At 52.7% G+C, this 18965-nt stretch overlaps 1 protein-coding gene and 1 pseudogene across 2 annotated transcripts; both read left to right on the forward strand.

Moving 5' to 3' along the window:
• The first annotated feature begins 27 nt into the window (after positions 1-27).
• LOC100550010 (protocadherin beta-4-like) lies at positions 28-4700 on the forward strand. The gene has a single exon (XM_085236985.1). It carries the CDS (start codon positions 690-692, stop codon positions 3123-3125), a length of 2436 nt encoding a protein of 811 aa, XP_085093111.1. The 5' UTR covers positions 28-689; the 3' UTR covers positions 3126-4700.
• A 578-nt stretch (positions 4701-5278) lies between these two features.
• On the forward strand, positions 5279-18905 carry LOC146543299 (protocadherin beta-4-like; annotated as a pseudogene). Its single transcript, XR_014886551.1, has 2 exons — positions 5279-13551; positions 13583-18905. The product of XR_014886551.1 is annotated as a protocadherin beta-4-like (transcript).
• The last annotated feature ends 60 nt before the right edge of the window (positions 18906-18965 follow it).

The raw sequence follows: 18965 nt of genomic DNA on the forward strand, positions 1-18965 counted from the left end.
AGTATTTAGAAGATCTTCTCATCCCCCTGTCCTTGCCTCTGTGCTTCCTACAGTGGCTGTGGTTGCGTTTGGGGCCGATTTTAGCGGGTGCGCGGATTTGGGTGGGTCGGGCTGTGGGCTGTCGGTGCGGGCGAGGAGGCGGGGAAGTGCCGGGCGCTGCAGCTTCGGTGCGTTATCCGAGGCGGCGTCTGGGCAGGAGCGTGAGCGCTCGCTGTGGGCGCTGCCCGTGGCGGCGGCGTTTGTGAGCGGGCGGCAGCGGGGCGTGAGCGCGTGCGTCCCGGGTGCGTGTGGCGGCGAGAGGCCGCGGGCAGGAGCGCGTCCCGTGCCCGGAGCAGTCCCGGCGCGGGCCGCAGGGTGGTGCTCCTGGCCAAGGCGGCGCCGAGCGGCTGCGGGCGGGGAGAGGCCGAGCCCAGCGCAAGGCAGCGCAGCGCAGCGCAGGCGGGAGGAGGCGGCGGAGAGCGGCGGCGGAGAGCGGCGGCGAGCTGTTGTCCGTGCTGCCGTGAGGTGCGTGTGAGACGCCGCCGGGCCCGGGCTCCGGGCTCCGGTCTCCGTCCGCAGTCGGCGAGAGGCAGCGAGGGAGACGAGCGGGGAGCGAGGCCGCCCGTCCGTCCCGGCGCGCTGCTGCCGGGCGCCGCTTCCCGCGGAGGAGCGCGCTTCCCGGCCGGCCGGAGGGTGTCCGCCGCCCCGCCATGGCGGCTGCGAGGCAAGTGCTGTGTCTGTGGGCTTTGCTGGGCGTGCCGCGCGTTCGCTGCGAGCCCATCCGCTACTCCGTGGCCGAGGAGGGCGAGAGCGGCTCGCCGGTGGGCGACGTGGCGGAGGACGCGGGGCTGGCCCCGGCGCAGCTGTCGGCTCGCCGGGCGCGCATCGCCTCGCCGGCCGGCCGGCAGCACTTTCGCTTAGAGCGCGGCAGCGGCCGCCTCGTTGTCGCCGAGCGGCTCGATCGGGAGGAGATGTGCGGACGCTCCCGCACCTGCACGCTCGCCTTCGAGCTGCTGCTCGCCGACCCGCTGCAGTTCTTTCCCATTGAGGTGTCCGTGGAGGACATCAATGACCACTCGCCGGTCTTCCCGGAAGAACAAGTGACTTTTGAGATCCCGGAATTTACAGAAGCTGGCTCCCGTTTCCCTGTGGCAGCAGCTCAGGACCTGGACATTGGCAGCAATGACATCCAGGCTTACAGCATCGTTCCTGTGAATGACTATTTCCGTGTCTTCACTCAAAGGAGGCACGAGGGAAATATGAATGTAGAGCTCGTTTTGCAACAGCCTCTGGACAGAGAGGAGATGCCAGAGTTGGATTTCACTCTAATTGCTGCTGATGGTGGCTCTCCACCCAGGACTGGAACTGCCCAAGTCCACATCATAGTTCTGGATATAAATGACAATAAACCCAATTTCACCCAGGATACATATAATGGTCAAGTTGTGGAAAATGCACCTGAGGGCTCCTTAGTTCTCCGTGTGTTGGCCATGGATGCAGATGTGGGGATTAATGGTGACATTTCCTATCAATTTATCCAAACTGTGGGCCAGAGCCAGCCATCGTTTACAATAAATAGAAAGAATGGAGAAATTCGAGTAAAAGAACATCTTGATTTCGAGGTTGCACAGAAACACGAGCTCAGCGTACAGGCTACAGACAGTGGAGGACTCTGGGCACTCTGCCATGTATTAATCGAAGTGATGGATATGAACGACAATGCACCAGAGATCGTGGTCAGTTCCTTCAACAGCCCAATCCCTGAGAATGCAGCACCTGGCACTGTGGTCGCACTCTTTGATGTCAGGGATCAGGATTCCGGTGTGAATGGGGAGATCAGCTGTGCCCTCGAAGAACAGCTGCCCTTCTCCCTCCGGCCAGCCTTTAAGAACTACTACGAGCTGGTGACCGTGAGCGCGTTGGACCGGGAGAAAACAGCACGTTACAGTGTAATCGTCACGGCAGCAGATGCAGGGTCTCCTCGTCTGAGCAGCAGCCGCACGTTCACCGTGGACATCTCCGACGTGAATGACAACGCGCCCGTCTTCAACCAGACGTCGTACACCATGTACGTGCACGAGAACAACGTCCCCGCGCTGCTCGTCGGGGCCGTGAAGGCAACGGACGCGGACGCGGGAGCCAACGGCAAGGTGAGCTATTCCCTGGTGCCGGCCCATCCCCCAGAACGAGAGCCGTGCTCGTGCGTGTCCGTGAACTCCGAGAGCGGAGCCGTGTTCGTGCTGCGGCCGCTGGACTACGAGCAGCTGAGGCAGCTGGAGGTGGTGGTGAGCGCTGCGGACGCGGGCTCGCCTCCCCTCAGCAGCACCGTGGGCGTCCGCCTGCTGGTGGTGGACGAGAACGACAACGCGCCGCTGGTGCTGCACCCCAGCGCGCAGGACGGCAGCCCTCCTTGGAGCGAGCCGGTGCCCGCGTGGGCCGAAGCGGGGGACCTGGTGAGCAAAGTGGTGGCCGTGGACGCCGACTCGGGTCAGAACTCGTGGCTTTCGTACCGGCTGCTGAGGGCCACGGAGCCGGGGCTGTTTGCCGTGGGTGCCCAAAGCGGGGAGGTGCGGCTGAGGAGGCCGCCGACGGAGAGGGACGCCGCGAAGCAGAAGCTCGTCGTGCTGGTGCGGGACAACGGGCGGCCGCCGCTGTCGGCCACCGCAGCGCTCAGCGTGCTCCTCCTGCACGGCTCCTGGGACGCTCAGCTGCCGCAGCAGAGCCCCGCCGCACACGAGGAGGACGGCGCCCTCACGGCCTCTTTAATCGCCGCCTTGGTCTTGGTGTCGCTCCTCTTCTTGGTGTCGGCGGCGGCCTTTGCGGCTTGCAAGGCGTGCAAGAGCAAGGAGCCGAGTAGCGGGCACGTGCTTTACGGCCCCAGCGGCGTGCAGAGCTATGTGGCTGATGGCGCCGCTGCCGGGACCCTGCCCCACGCCTATTGCTACGAGCTCAGCCTCACCACGGGCTCGGGCAACAGCGAGTTCAAGTTCCTCAAGCCCGTCCTGCCCAGCCTGCCAGCGCAGCACTGCAGCACGGCGGTGGCTGGCGACGACGCTGAGCATTTCCCTGCCGTCCCTGTCGCCGCGGGGGATGCTGATGTCGAGAGCCCCGGGATGCAGTCTGTGGGACACTTTAACGGCTTTTAATTAGCACTGGCTCTGCGCTTCAGGCAGCATCATGGCTTGTTTATAGCAGCTCATGTAATCTGATAGTTAACTCCACGTCTGCTTGTTTAGATCTGCTTTTGTAGTTTACATCCCGTATCACAAGAACGTAGCTGTAATCGGAAGCTGTGGATATTAGTAGGGAAACTGAGAGTGTGCTTTCAGAATCTCACGTAGATTTCAGTCCCTCAGCCTTCTAGCTCTTGCCACAACAGAAATTCCCTGTCTTTCAAGACGTCCACACACCTGTGCTTATGCTGCCAGCCCGTGTGTCAGCTGGATGAGGACAGACCGTGCAGGATGTGAGGCTGGATTTTGTGCCACCTGTTAAGCGAGCAGAGTTCATCAGTTCCATGGTTGGCTTCCTTTAGCAGATGAGGGCTTCCATCCAAGCCTTTCCAGGCACGCCACTGAGTGAGGAGAGTGGGACCTGCCAATGCTCCAGCCTGGAAATACGTTTGTCCTGCTATCTTTAATCCTCCAGCCACGTCCACTCGATGCACAGGGAGTTGCAGCTTTGCTTTGTGCACATGGGCTGCATTCTCTGACGTTAATGGACATCATGAAGAGGGTAAGAAAGTTTTTTGGTTTATTTCCCCATGATGCAACCTTCTTGATTCTATGTCTCTTATTTTGGTTCATGTTGAATGCCATCGGTGTGTACTGCTATCCTTTGCAGTGAAAGATTCTTTTTGTGTTGAAGTGCTTTTGTATGAATGTTTCGGTCATTCTAACTTGAGATGGAGCAAGAGCAGATAGACCTGGGGCAGAACTGGCATGGCTGACGATCCACTGGAAGCCTCCTGGGCAGCATCTGAGTGTCTAAGAGAGGTTGTGAGGGCTTGGTTGTTTGTATTTGTCTAGAATGCCTCGTGTTCCCTCTACTGGCTTAAGATTTCCAAGAGGTGAAGGCATTGCATTCTTGTGTTCCAAGAGGTGCAGGCATTGCATTCTTGCTTTGCAGAGTTGTGCTTCTCCCTGTGTATGCTGTGTGCTTTGCCTCCTGGTCACGATGTCTCTCCATGCAGCTGTGCTCTTATCCAGCCGCTCTGATGCATTCTCCTGCGGCTCAGCTGTTCAACTGGGTCATTGCTGAGTGCAGCAGGCAGCAATACAGCTGCAGTGGTGGTGTTGGGACACACGGTAACACATGGGTGTGCAACCTTCTGGCTTCCCTGGGCTGCACTGAGTGAATAGGAAATGTGCAGGCTGCATATAGATACATTGCTCTGAAAGTAATGCCTCCTGTTTTTTCCATGGTAATATCAAATGACAGAAGACACACTGTAACACTGCTGGAAGGTGCAGATTCACAGCTGGAAAATGCTATTTTTAAACATGGTCACTGACATAGCAATGCTTATTCACCAGCTGTGGACTTGAGCCTGCATGTTGTGCTCATAATAATCTGCAGCAGCAGAGGTGACCCCGTGTTGATGATATTTAAACACATCACCCACCACCTTCACGTACTCACCTCTACAGTCTGTTCTCCATAAAGCTTCAGCAAGCGTTGGTGAATCTCAGTGGCTGCAATTGTTTCTGCATGGAATAAGTCCCTGAGAAATGATGCCTCTCCCATTCTTCCATGTCAGATGCCAGTTTATCAGACTGCCCCTCTGCAGCCATCTGTCATACTGTATCAAAAGGTAATGGGATATTGGTGGGAAATTTCCATCTCTGCTGCCATACCTCCAACATCCACCTCGGACATCTTGGGCCACCACAGTAGAATGGGAGGCATTACTTTCAGAGCAGCCCTCATAGAATGTACAATATTGTTATTATGAAAGGAACAAAACATTTACAGCTCTTATTTTTTTCTTATGACTTAAAAAGAATGAGGAACAAAACCATGAAATAAGTTTGACGTTTTTTTGGTGGCACTAATGCATCAGGCTGGTTTGTTGGGAGTGGATGCAATTGTTAGTGCAGTCACAACGTCTTCATTAGAGTTTTTTGATGAAATTTTACTCTTTCAATGGTTTATAATTTAAAACCGTTATTCACAAATGTGTGGGACCCAATGAGATACATACATGGGTTCTGAGGCAAACGAAGTTGCAAAGCCTCTATCCATGATATTTGAAAAGTGATGGCAGTCTGGTGAATTTTTCTTTGATTGGTAAATTGGAAACATAAGCCTATTTTGAAGAAGGGACAATCAGAAGATGCAGGGATCTGAAGGCCACTCAGTCTCATCTCTGTGCCTGCCAAGATCATGGGACTGATCTTCCTGAAGGCTCCACTGAGGCACCTGGAAAAAGAGGAGGCAATTGGTGGTATCCAACATGGCTTCACCAGGGGCAAGTCATGCATGGCAACCTGGCGGCCTTGTATGATGAAGTTACAGCGTCTGTGCATAAATGGAGAGAAACTGATGTCACCTACCTGGACTTATCCAAAGGATTGGTCACAGTCCCACATACCATCATGATTGCCAATTTGGAGAGAAGTGAATTTGATGGATGGATCTCTCACTCCATGAGGAATTGGCTGCGCGTATGCGCTCAGCGAACTGTGATCAATGGCTCAGTGCCCAAGTGCAGTTCTGTGAAGAGTGGCATTTCTCAGGGGCCAGTGCCATTTGACATCATTGTGGGTGACATGGACAGGACCCTGACTGCGTCAAGGTGGTTGGAACTCAATGATCGTTGAGGTTCCTTCCAAGCTAAGCCATTCCATGATTCTGTGATTGTGTGCACCCTAAGCAAGTTTGCAGATGGTACCAAGCTGGGTGGTGCAGTTGGCCTGCTAGAGGGAAGGGATGCCATCCAGAGGGCCCAGATCAGGCTTGGGAAGTGAGCCCATGCCTACCTTGTGAAGTTGAAGAAAGACAAGAAAGAAGTTGTGCACCTGGGTCAAGGCAATCCCTAGCTCAAATCCAGGGTGGGCAGAGAACGGCTTGAGAGCAGCCCTGAGGAAAAGGACTTTGAGGTGTTGCTTGATGAAAGTCTCTACGTGCGAGACAATGTGCTCTGCAGCCCAGAAGGCCAAAGCTTTCCTAGGCTGCATTCAAGAGAAGCATGTCCAGCCTGTTGAGAGTGGTGATTTTGCCCCTCTACTTGGCTCTCTTTAGACCCCACATGGAGTACTGTGTGCAGTTCTGATGCCTGCTACACAAGAAGGCCATGGAGCTGTTGGAGCAGGTCTGGGAGGAGGGCCACGAAGATGATGAGAGGGCTGGAGCAGGTCCCCTACGAGGACAGGCTGAGAGAGCTGGGGCTCTTCAGCCTGGAGAAGAGAAATGCTCTGAGGGGATCTTATAACGGCCTTCCTGCACATGAAGAGGCCACAGGAAAGGCTCTGTGTTTTCACTGGCGCTGAATGGGAGCCTGCATGTTGCGCTCATATTAATGTACAACAGAGGAGGTGACTCTCTCTTGGCACTGCTGAAATACATCATGCAACACCTCATGGTGCTCACATCCACTGTTTGGTCTCCATAAATATTCAGCCAGCCTTGATGAATGTCAGCGGGTGCAATTGTTTCTGTAGGGTGGAATTCAGTGATACATCGATACTACATATGCATTCACATGTCTGATGCCGTTTTGTCAGACTGCCCCTCCACTGCCAGCCATCACTTGGTACCAAAACACAATGGCATATTGGTGGGACACTCAGCCTCTGCTGCCATACCGCCAGCATCGGCCTTGGTCAACTTGGGCCAATGCAATAAATTGGGAGGCATTACTTTCATAGCAGCCCTGGTAGAATATGCGGAATTGTTGTTATGTAGGAAATAAAACATCCAAACTATTAGTATTTTTTTGTAAAACATCTAAAAAGGGAGGAACAAAAACATGAAACCAGTGGGATATTTGACCTTTTTTGGGTGACAGCAATGCATCAGACTGGTTTGGCAGTAGTGGATTCAATTCTTACTGAGTTCTCAATGTCTTCATCAGAAATTTTGGATTAAATGTTACTCTGCCTGAACTTCTTCTTTGAAAACAGTTGTTGATAAGTGTACATAACTGCCCAGAAGCAATGATATGTCAATGGTGATGGTGAATTGAGAGATATTTCTCTGTGGTAAGATAGGGATTGTAAAAGTCTTCCCCAGCCAGGGCTCTAGCTGCGTGGCCCAAGCTGCAGAAAGCAAAGGTAAGAACTGGGAGAAGGAAGATCTGCCTGCTGTCAGTGAAGATCAGATTGGTGATCATGTAAAGAACCTGCAAGTGCTCAAGTGCATGGGACCCATTGAGATCCATCCATGGGTTCTGAGGTAGATGAAGTTGCCAACTCTCTATCCATCATATTTGAAAGGCCATGGCAGTCTGGTCAAGTTCCCACTGATTGGAGAATTGGAATCATAACCGCCATTTTGAAGAAGGGACAATCAGAAGATGCAGGAATCTGAAGGCCACTCAGTCTCATCTCTGTGCCTGCCAAGATCATGGGACTGATCTTCCGGAAGGCCCTACTGAGGCACATGGGAAACAGGGGAGGTGATTGGTGTTAACCAACATGGCTTCACCAAGGGCAAGTCATGCATGGCAAACCTGGTGGTCCGTTATGACAAAGTACTGATACCTGTGGATAAATGAAGAGCAACTGACGTCATCTGCTTGTACTTAAGAGATGATTTGATATCGTCATGTGTGACATCGTGACCACTAAATTGAAGAAAAAGTGGATTTGATGGATGGATTTTGATTTCTGGTTAAAGAATTGGCTGTGTGGTTGCACTCAGAGTGTTGCAGTCATCACCACAATATCCAAGTGGAGGCTGGGCATGGATTTTATCCCTCAAGGGTCAGTGCTGGGACCATTTCTGTTTAACGTATTTGTAGGTGATGGACATGGACAAGAAGATTGAGTGCACCCTCAGAAAGTCTGCAGATTTCTCCAAGCTGGGTGGTGCAGCTGACATGCTAGAGGGTAGAGATGCCATCTAGCAGGACCCGGTCAGGTTTGAGAGGTGGGCCCATGCCAAGCTCATGAAGTTCAAGCAAGACAAGAGAGAAGATGTGCACCTGGGTCAGGGCAATCCCTAGCTCAAATCCAGGGTGGGCAGAGAACGGCTTGAGAGCAGCCCTGAGGAGAAGGATTTGGGGGTGTTGCTTGATGAAAGTCTCTACATGCGAGACAATGTGCTCTGCAGCCCAGAAGGCCAAAGCTTTCCTAGGCTGCATCAACAGAAGCATGTCCAGCATGTTGAGAGTGGTGATTCTACCCCTCTACTTGGCTCTCTTTAGACCCCACATGGAGTACTGTGTGCAGTTCTGATGCCTGCTACACAAGAAGGCCATGGAGCTGTTGGAGCAGGTCTGGAGGAGGGCCACGAAGATGATGAGAGGGCTGGAGCAGGTCCCCTACGAGGACAGGCTGAGAGAGCTGGGGCTCTTCAGCCTGGAGAAGAGAAGGCCCTTGGGACCTTATAGCAGCCTTAAAGTACCTGAAGGGGTCACAGGAATGCTGCGATGAGACTTTGATATGGACATGTAGTGACAGGATGAGGGGAAATAGCCTTAATGTGGAAGAGGGTAGATTTAGACTAAGATTAGGAAGAAATTCTTTCCTGTGAGGGTGGTGAGACACTGGCAGGAGTTACCAGAGATGCTGTGGATGTCCCACCATGGAAGCATCCAAGGCCAGGCTGGATGGGGCTGTGAGCAACCTGATCTGGGGCAAGGTGTCCCTGCCTATAGCAGTAGAGTTGCAACTAGGGGATCTTGAAGTTCCCTTCCAACCGAAACCATTCCAGGATTTATGAAGTCTGGTAAAGAGATGTAGTCATATTTTTGTGTTGAATATCTGGTTGCAACTCTGTACATTCAATTTGAGAATTAACTGCTAATACATTAATATGAACAGGAAATAATATTTTAGACATAAATTCATGAATCCTTTTTGCAGTCCTGAAACCTATTTCCAAAGTTCCTTTTTCATACTTGAAAGCACTGCATTCTTTGCTGTTCAGAGCTCTGTGTTCAGCAGATGTATGAAAAAATGCATACAATTACTTTTTCTTTTTTTCTACTTTCCTGTTTGCACTGTGTGTTCCTATTGACATACCCATTCCTTAACGTGTACTGCCACCCCACAGAGAGTAAGGGAATGTTAGAAAGAAGATGCTTTGGCACAAGATATTCAGAATATGCTGACCCTGTGTTATGTTGAACTATAAAGTGTAATGTTGTGAACCAGGATGGCATTCATTGCCTGTTGAAGTGTTATGAGAAGGGACTTGGTGCCATTTCTGTAATAAAATGGATGGTGTTGTTCTGACAAACTTTGTAGCGGTGGATTATTTTTAGGGGAAAGATCAGCAGAGAAGAAGCAGAGTTTTCCAAACAGGTGGGGGCTTTTTTAGTGTTCGATGCTTGCAAGAGAAGAAGTATTTAGAAGATCTTCTCATCCCCCTGTCCTTGCCTCTGTGCTTCCTACAGTGGCTGTGGTTGCGTTTGGGGCCGATTTTAGCGGGTGCGCGGATTTGGGTGGGTCGGGCTGTGGGCTGTCGGTGCGGGCGAGGAGGCGGGGAAGTGCCGGGCGCTGCAGCTTCGGTGCGTTATCCGAGGCGGCGTCTGGGCAGGAGCGTGAGCGCTCGCTGTGGGCGCTGCCCGTGGCGGCGGCGTTTGTGAGCGGGCGGCAGCGGGGCGTGAGCGCGTGCGTCCCGGGTGCGTGTGGCGGCGAGAGGCCGCGGGCAGGAGCGCGTCCCGTGCCCGGAGCAGTCCCGGCGCGGGCCGCAGGGTGGTGCTCCTGGCCAAGGCGGCGCCGAGCGGCTGCGGGCGGGGAGAGGCCGAGCCCAGCGCAAGGCAGCGCAGCGCAGCGCAGGCGGGAGGAGGCGGCGGAGAGCGGCGGCGCAGGCGGGAGGAGAGCGGCGGCGAGCTGTTGTCCGTGCTGCCGTGAGGTGCGTGTGAGACGCCGCCGGGCCCGGGCTCCGGGCTCCGGTCTCCGGTCTCCGTCCGCAGTCGGCGAGAGGCAGCGAGGGAGACGAGCGGGGAGGGAGGCCGCCCGTCCGTCCCGGCGCGCTGCTGCCGGGCGCCGCTTCCCGCGGAGGAGCGCGCTTCCCGGCCGGCCGGAGGGTGTCCGCCGCCCCGCCATGGCGGCTGCGAGGCAAGTGCTGTGTCTGTGGGCTTTGCTGGGCGTGCCGCGCGTTCGCTGCGAGCCCATCCGCTACTCCGTGGCCGAGGAGGGCGAGAGCGGCTCGCCGGTGGGCGACGTGGCGGAGGACGCGGGGCTGGCCCCGGCGCAGCTGTCGGCTCGCCGGGCGCGCATCGCCTCGCCGGCCGGCCGGCAGCACTTTCGCTTAGAGCGCGGCAGCGGCCGCCTCGTTGTCGCCGAGCGGCTCGATCGGGAGGAGATGTGCGGACGCTCCCGCACCTGCACGCTCGCCTTCGAGCTGCTGCTCGCCGACCCGCTGCAGTTCTTTCCCATTGAGGTGTCCGTGGAGGACATCAATGACCACTCGCCGGTCTTCCCAGACGAACGGGTGACTTTTAAGATTCTGGAAACCAGCGACCCGGGCTCCCGTTTCCCTGTGGAGGCTGCTCAGGACCCGGACGTAGGCAGCAATGACATCCAGGCTTACAGCATCCTTCCTGAGAACGAGTTCTTCACTGTTTCCTATCAGACTCAAAGTGAGAGTGATGATGCTGTCGACCTTGTTTTGCAAAAGCCTCTGGATAGAGAAGGGCAGCCAGAAGTAGATTTCACTCTCGTTGTGTCTGATGGTGGCTCTCCACCCACGACTGGAACCACTCAAATCCACATCATAGTTCTGGATGTAAATGACAATGCTCCCATCTTCACACAGAAAGTGTTCATTGCATGGATCTTGGAAAATGCCCCGAGGGTTCAGTGGTTCTCAGAGTGGTGGCTAATGATGCAGATGTGGCAATAAATGGTGACATTACATATGAAATTACACAATCAGGCCAGAGACACACATCATTCGTTATTGACCCCAAGAGTGGTGAAATTCGAGTCATGAAAAGCCTCTGGATTTTGAAAATGCACAGAAATATGAACTCAGTTTGAGGGCAGTGGACGGAGGGGGCCTTTCAGCCATGTGCAAGGTAGTGGTGGAGGTGATGGATGTGAATGACAATGCACCAGAGATCGTGGTCAGTTCCTTCAACAGCCCAATCCCTGAGAATGCAGCACCTGGCACTGTGGTCGCACTCTTTGATGTCAGGGATCAGGATTCCGGTGTGAATGGGGAGATCAGCTGTGCCCTCGAAGAACAGCTGCCCTTCTCCCTCCGGCCAGCCTTTAAGAACTACTACGAGCTGGTGACCGTGAGCGCGTTGGACCGGGAGAAAACAGCACGTTACAGTGTAATCGTCACGGCAGCAGATGCAGGGTCTCCTCGTCTGAGCAGCAGCCGCACGTTCACCGTGGACATCTCCGACGTGAATGACAACGCGCCCGTCTTCAACCAGACGTCGTACACCATGTACGTGCACGAGAACAACGTCCCCGCGCTGCTCGTCGGGGCCGTGAAGGCAACGGACGCGGACGCGGGAGCCAACGGCAAGGTGAGCTATTCCCTGGTGCCGGCCCATCCCCCAGAACGAGAGCCGTGCTCGTGCGTGTCCGTGAACTCCGAGAGCGGAGCCGTGTTCGTGCTGCGGCCGCTGGACTACGAGCAGCTGAGGCAGCTGGAGGTGGTGGTGAGCGCTGCGGACGCGGGCTCGCCTCCCCTCAGCAGCACCGTGGGCGTCCGCCTGCTGGTGGTGGACGAGAACGACAACGCGCCGCTGGTGCTGCACCCCAGCGCGCAGGACGGCAGCCCTCCTTGGAGCGAGCCGGTGCCCGCGTGGGCCGAAGCGGGGGACCTGGTGAGCAAAGTGGTGGCCGTGGACGCCGACTCGGGTCAGAACTCGTGGCTTTCGTACCGGCTGCTGAGGGCCACGGAGCCGGGGCTGTTTGCCGTGGGTGCCCAAAGCGGGGAGGTGCGGCTGAGGAGGCCGCCGACGGAGAGGGACGCCGCGAAGCAGAAGCTCGTCGTGCTGGTGCGGGACAACGGGCGGCCGCCGCTGTCGGCCACCGCAGCGCTCAGCGTGCTCCTCCTGCACGGCTCCTGGGACGCTCAGCTGCCGCAGCAGAGCCCCGCCGCACACGAGGAGGACGGCGCCCTCACGGCCTCTTTAATCGCCGCCTTGGTCTTGGTGTCGCTCCTCTTCTTGGTGTCGGCGGCGGCCTTTGCGGCTTGCAAGGCGTGCAAGAGCAAGGAGCCGAGTAGCGGGCACGTGCTTTACGGCCCCAGCGGCGTGCAGAGCTATGTGGCTGATGGCGCCGCTGCCGGGACCCTGCCCCACGCCTATTGCTACGAGCTCAGCCTCACCACGGGCTCGGGCAACAGCGAGTTCAAGTTCCTCAAACCCGTCCTGCCCAGCCTGCCAGCGCAGCACTGCAGCACGGCGGTGGCTGGCGACGACGCTGAGCATTTCCCTGCCGTCCCTGTCGCCGCGGGGGATGCTGATGTCGAGAGCCCCGGGATGCAGTCTGTGGGACACTTTAACGGCTTTTAATTAGCACTGGCTCTGCACTTCAGGCAGCATCATGGCTTGTTTATAGCAGCTCATGTAATCTGATAGTTAACTCCACGTCTGCTTGTTTAGATCTGCATTTGTAATTTACATCCCGTTTCACAAGAACATAGCTGTAATCGGAAGCTGTGGATATTAGTAGGGAAACTGAGAGTGTGCTTTCAGAATCTCACGTAGATTTCAGTCCCTCAGCCTTCTAGCTCTTGCCACAACAGAAATTCCCTGTCTTTCAAGACGTCCACACACCTGTGCTTATGCTGCCAGCCCGTGTGTCAGCTGGATGAGGACAGACCGTGCAGGATGTGAGGCTGGATTTTGTGCCACCTGTTAAGCGAGCAGAGTTCATCAGTTCCATGGTTGGCTTCCTTTAGCAGATGAGGGCTTCCATCCAAGCCTTTCCAGGCACGCCACTGAGTGAGGAGAGTGGGACCTGCCAATGCTCCAGCCTGGAAATACGTTTGTCCTGCTATCTTTAATCCTCCAGCCACGTCCACTCGATGCACAGGGAGTTGCAGCTTTGCTTTGTGCACATGGGCTGCATTCTCTGACGTTAATGGACATCATGAAGAGGGTAAGGAAGTTTTTTGTTTAAATTCCCCGTGATGCAACCTTCTTGATCCTATGTCTCTTATTTTGGTTCATGTTGAATGCCATCGGTGTGTACTGCTATCCTTTGCAGTGAAAGATTCTTTTTGTGTTGAAGTGCTTTTGTATGAATGTTTCGGTCATTCTAACTTGAGATGGAGCAAGAGCAGATAGACCTGGGGCAGAACTGGCGTGGCTGACGATCCACTGGAAGCCTCCTGGGCAGCATCTTTGTGTCTAAGAGAGGTTGTGAGGGCTTGGTTGTTTGTATTTGTCTAGAATGCCTCGTGTTCCCTCTACTGGCTTAAGAGTTCCAAGAGGTGCAGGCATTGCATTCTCGTGTTCCAAGAGGTGCAGGCATTGCATTCTTGCTTTGCAGAGTTGTGCTTCTCCCTGTGTATGCTGTGTGCTTTGCCTCCTGGTCACGATGTCTCTCCATGCAGCTGTGCTCTTATCCAGCTGCTCTGATGCATTTGCCTGCAGCTCAGCTGTTCAACTGGGTCATTGCTGAGTGCAGCAGGCAGCAATACAGCTGCAGTGGTGGTGTTGGGACACACGGTAACACATGGGTGTGCAACCTTCTGGCTTCCCTGGGCTGCAGTGTGTAAATCGGAAATGTGGAGGCTGCATATTGGTACATTGCTCTGAAAGTAATGTCTCCTGTTTTTTCCTTGGAAACTTCAACTGATACAATTAGCAGAATAACACTGTTGGATGGTGCAGGTTGGCAGCTACAAAACACTGCTTTACAACATGGTCACCAATATAGCCCAGTGTATCCACGTGTGGTGAACTAAAGCCTGAATGTTGCGCTCATAATAATCTGCAGCAGTGGAAGTGACCCTCTGTTGCTACTGCTAGAACACATCACCCACCACCTTCAGGTGCTCAACTAAATTGTCTGGTCTCCATAAGCATTCAGCAAGTGTTGCTCAGTGTCCGTGGTTGGAATTTTTTCTGCATGGAGTTCTTCCCTGAGAAATGTTGCTTCTCCCATTCTTCTATGTCAGATGGCATTTTGTCAGACTGCCCCTCTGCTGCCATCTGCCAAACAGTATCAGAAGGTAATGGGATACCGGTGGAAAGGTTCAACCTCTGCTGTCATTCCACCAAAGTCTGCCTTGGATATCATGGTCCACCACAATAAATTGTGAGGCATAACTTTCAGAGCAACCCTCATGGAATATACAATCTTGTTATTATGTAAGTTAAAAAATATTTACATTTATGATATCGTTCTTAAATCTTTTTAAGAATGTCAAACAAAACGAGGAAATAAGTGTGATGTTTTCGTGATAAAACCAATGCATCAGGCTGGTATGGTGGGAGTGGATGCAATTCTTACTGATGTCTCAATGTCTTCATTAGAGATTTTTGATGAAATGTTACTCTACCAGTATTTCATCTTTGAAAAATGATATTCAGAATTGTACATACAACCAAGAAGCAAAGACATGAGCAAATGTTGAGTGTGAAGTGAGAGAAATTTCTCTGTGGTAAGATAGGGATTGTGAAAGTCTTCCCCAGCCAGGGCTCTAGGCTGCATGGCCCAAGGTGCAGAAAGCAAAGGTAAGAACTGGGAGAAGGAAGATCTGCCTGCTGTCAGTGAAGATCAGATGGGTGATATCCATCATATTTGAAAGGCCATGGCAGACTGGTGACGTTCTCACTGATTGGAAAATTGGAAACATAGCCCCATTTTCAAAAAGGGATAATCAGAAGATGCAGGGATCTGAAGGCCACTCAGTCTCACCTCTGTGCCTGCCGAGGTCATGGAGCAGGTCATCCTGAAGGCCCTTCTGAGGCACCTGGAAAACAGTTGAGATGATTGCTGTTAACCAACAAGGCTTCACCCATGGCAAGACATGCCTGAAAAACCTGGTGACTTCTGTGATGAAGTTACCGAATCAGTGGATAAATGAAGAGCAACTGACATCATCTACGTGGACTTGTGAAAGGTTTGATAAGGTTCTGCATGACATCTGGTCACCACATTGGAGAGAAACTGATTTGATGGACAGAGCTGTTTGTGCTGAAGGAATTGGCTGGATGGTCACGCTCAGAGAGTTGTAGTTAATTCTGTGATGTCCGGATCCAGACCGTAACACATGGGTGTGCAACCTCCTGGCGTACCTGGGCTGCACTGTGTAAACAGGAAATGTGTATACTGCATATCAATACATTGCTCTGAAAGTAATGCCTCCCATTTATTTCCGTTGAAACTTCAACTGATACAGTGTGCACATCAGCACTCTTTGTTGGAGCAGATTCACAGCTATAAAATGCTGTAATGCAACATAGTCACCGATATAGCTATGCTTATTCACCACTTGTGGACTTGAGTCTGAATGTTGTGCTGATAATAAAGCCAAAAAGGAAGCCCAAACATCAGGCTGGTTCCTGGGCAGTGGATGCAATTTTTACTGATGTCTCCATGTCTTCCTCACAAATTTTGGATTAAATGTTACTCTGCCGGAACTTATTCCTTGAAAACAATTATTGATAAGTGTACATACTGCCCAGAAGCAACGATATGAGCAAAGGTTGACAGTGAAGTGAGATATTTCTCTGTGGTCAGATAGGGATTGTGAAAGTCTTCCCCAGCAAAGGCTCTAGCTGCGTGGCCCAAGCTGCAGAAAGCAAAGGTAAGAACTGGGAGAAGGAAGATCTGCCTACTGTCAGTGAAGATCAGATTGGTGATCATGTAAAGAACCTGCAGGTGTGTGGGACCCAATGAGATCCATCCATGGGTTCTGAGGCAGACGAAGTTGCCAAGCCTCTATCCATCATATTTGAAAGGTCATGGCAGTCTGGTGAAGTTCTCACTGATTGGAAAATTGGAAATATAAGCCTCTTTTGAAGAAGGGGCAATCGGAAGGTGCAGGGATTTGAAGGCCACTCAGTCTCATCTCTGTGCCTGACAAAATCATGGAGCAGATCATCCTGAAGGCCCTACTGAGGCACCTGGAAACAGGGCATGTGATTGGTGTTAACCAACATGGCTTCACCCATGGCAAGTCATGCCTGACATCCTTGGTGACTTTTATGATGAAGTTACCGAATCAGTGGATAAATGAAGAGCAACTGACATCATCTATGTGGACTTGTGATAAGGTTCTGCATGACATCTGGTCAGCACGTTGGAGAGAAATTGATTTGATGGACAGAGCAGTCGGTGCTGAAGGAATTGGCTGGATGGTCACGCTCAGAGAGTTGTATACAATATTGCAGTGTCCAGGTGGAGACGGTTGATGTGTGTCTGTCCTCAGGAATCACTGCTGGGAGTGGTGTTATTTAACATCTTTGGAGGTGACATGGCCAGTGGAATTGAGTGCACGCTCAGCAGTATTGCAGATGACACACGGCTAAGTGATGGAGTTGACATGCTAGAGGGAAGGGATGCCATCCAGAGGAACCTGGTCAGGCTGAAGAGGTGGTCCCATGCCAACCTCATGAAGATCAACCAAGACAAGTGTGAGGACCTACATCTGCTTCAAGCCAATCCCTAGAACAGATACAAGTTGGGCAGAGTGTCTTGAGAGCAAGGCTGTGGAGAAAAATGTGGGGCTGTCAGTTGGTGAAAGACCTACATGGTCAGCCATAGAATCATAGAATCATAGAATCACAAGGTTGGAAAGGACCTGCAAGATCATTCGGTCCAACTGTCCTCCTATCACCATTGCTGCCACAAACTACTAAACCAGATCTCGTAGCTCCTCATCCAGATACCTCTTGAACACTGCCAGGGACAGCGACTCCACCACCTCCCTGGGCCGCCACTCCAGTGCCTGGCCACTCTCTGAGAGAAAATGTTCCTCCTTATGTCTAACCCAAGCCTCCTCTGGTACAACTTGTGGCCATTTCCTCGGGTTCTGTTTGTTGCCTGGGAGAAGAGGCCAAAACCCTCCTCATCACAGCCTCCCTTCAGGAAGTTGTAGAGTGCAATGAGGTCTCCCCTGAGCCTCCTTTTCTCCAGACTAAACAATCCCGGCTCCCTCAGCCGCTCCTCGTTAGACTTATGCTCCAGACAACTCACCAGTTTTGTTGCTCTTCTCTGGACATGTTCCAGGGCCTGAATGTCTTTCTTGTAGTGAGGGGCCCAAAACAGAATACAGTACTCAAGATGCGGCCTCCCCACTGCTGAATACAGGGGATGATTACCTCCCTGCTCCTGCTGGCCACACTATTTCTAATGCAGGCCAGGATGCTGTTGGCCCTCTTGGCCATCTGGGCACGCTGCTGGCTCATGTTCAGCCAAGCATCAACCAACACCCCCAGGTTCCTTTTCTCTTCACAGTCATCCAGCCATTCAGCACCAAGCCTATAGTGCTGCATGCGGTAATTGTGGCCAAAGTGCAGGACCTAGCACTTGGCCTTGTTGAACCTCATCCCATTCATCATCAGCTTTTCTAGATCCATCTGAATGATCTGCCACATCTCAAGCAAATCTACACTACGTCCCAACTTGGTGTCTTCTGCAAACTTACTGAGGGTGCACTCAATGCCCTCATCTAGGTCATCAATAAGGATATTAAACAAGATGGGCCCCTGTACGGATCCCTGGGGGACGCCACCTTTAATGGGTCACCAGCTGGTCTTTGCTCCATTAACTAGTACTTGATGGGCAGTGATCAACCGTCTAGCCAGTTCCTTACCTACGGCACGGCAGCCAGTTTCCCCAGAAGAATGCTGTGAGAGAACATGCATAGGCTTTGCTGAAGTCTGGATAGACTACACGAACAACCTTACTCTTGTCTACCAATCTGGTCACCCAGTCGTAGAAGGAGATGAGGTTGCTCAGGCATGACCTGCCTTTCGTGTACCTGTGCTGGCTGGGCCTGATCCCCCAGATGCCACTCACGTGCTGTGTGATCTCACGCAAGATGATTTGCTCCATAACTTTCCCTGGTACCGAGGTCAGGCTGACAGGCCTGTAGTTCCTCAGATCCTCGTATAGGCCCTTCTTGTAGACGGGAGTCACATCAGCAAGCCTCCATCTTCTGGGGCCTCTCCGGATAACCAGGAGTGATGGTAGATGGCAGAGAGCAGCTTGGCAGTCACTTCCACCAGCTCCCTCAGCACTTTAGGATGGAGCTCATCTGGCCCCATGGTCTTGTGACAGTCCAGATGGAGAAGGAGCTCTTTCACTGTCTCTGCCTGAATCACTGGGGGTGTATTCTGCGTAGCATGCAAGACTTCCAGATCAGGCTGTAAAGTGCCCAGAGGATAACTGATCTGCCTATTAAAGGCAGGTGTAAAGAAGGCGTTGAGGACCTCAGCATTCTCCGTCTGCTCAGATAAAGAAAATATGTTCAGTGTGTTTGGATGGATTGTAAGACAAATCCAGGAAATATCTTGGAGCACATCTGTGCAAGTGGAACAGTGACAAAAGTGCTAAAGTGCCCTCATTTTGGTGCAATGTCTCTTATTCTGACTTGCAGAGGTTTCTCAATGAGCGTGAAGAGCAGCAGTTAGAATATGGTCTTCAGAGTTTGTCTTCGACTGCATGAATTTTCATTTGATTCATTATCATTTTTCTGACGGGATTGTGATTGAGCATTGTCTTACGTGTTCCCCCCGAAATATATGTTATGCAAACAGAACAACTGATTGCCGCGCCGCGTGTGGAAATGTTTAATAAAAAGTGCAGTGCCGTTGAATATTTGGAAACAGACGCTGCGTTGTGCTGCGTGATTTCTTTGCGTGTTTTCTTCTTTCGTCCACCGCTGCGTGT

Source organism: Meleagris gallopavo, chromosome 15, assembly GCF_905368555.1.
Source record: "Meleagris gallopavo chromosome 15, MGAL_WU_HG_1.1, whole genome shotgun sequence".
NCBI classification, from domain to species: Eukaryota; Metazoa; Chordata; class Aves; order Galliformes; family Phasianidae; genus Meleagris; species Meleagris gallopavo.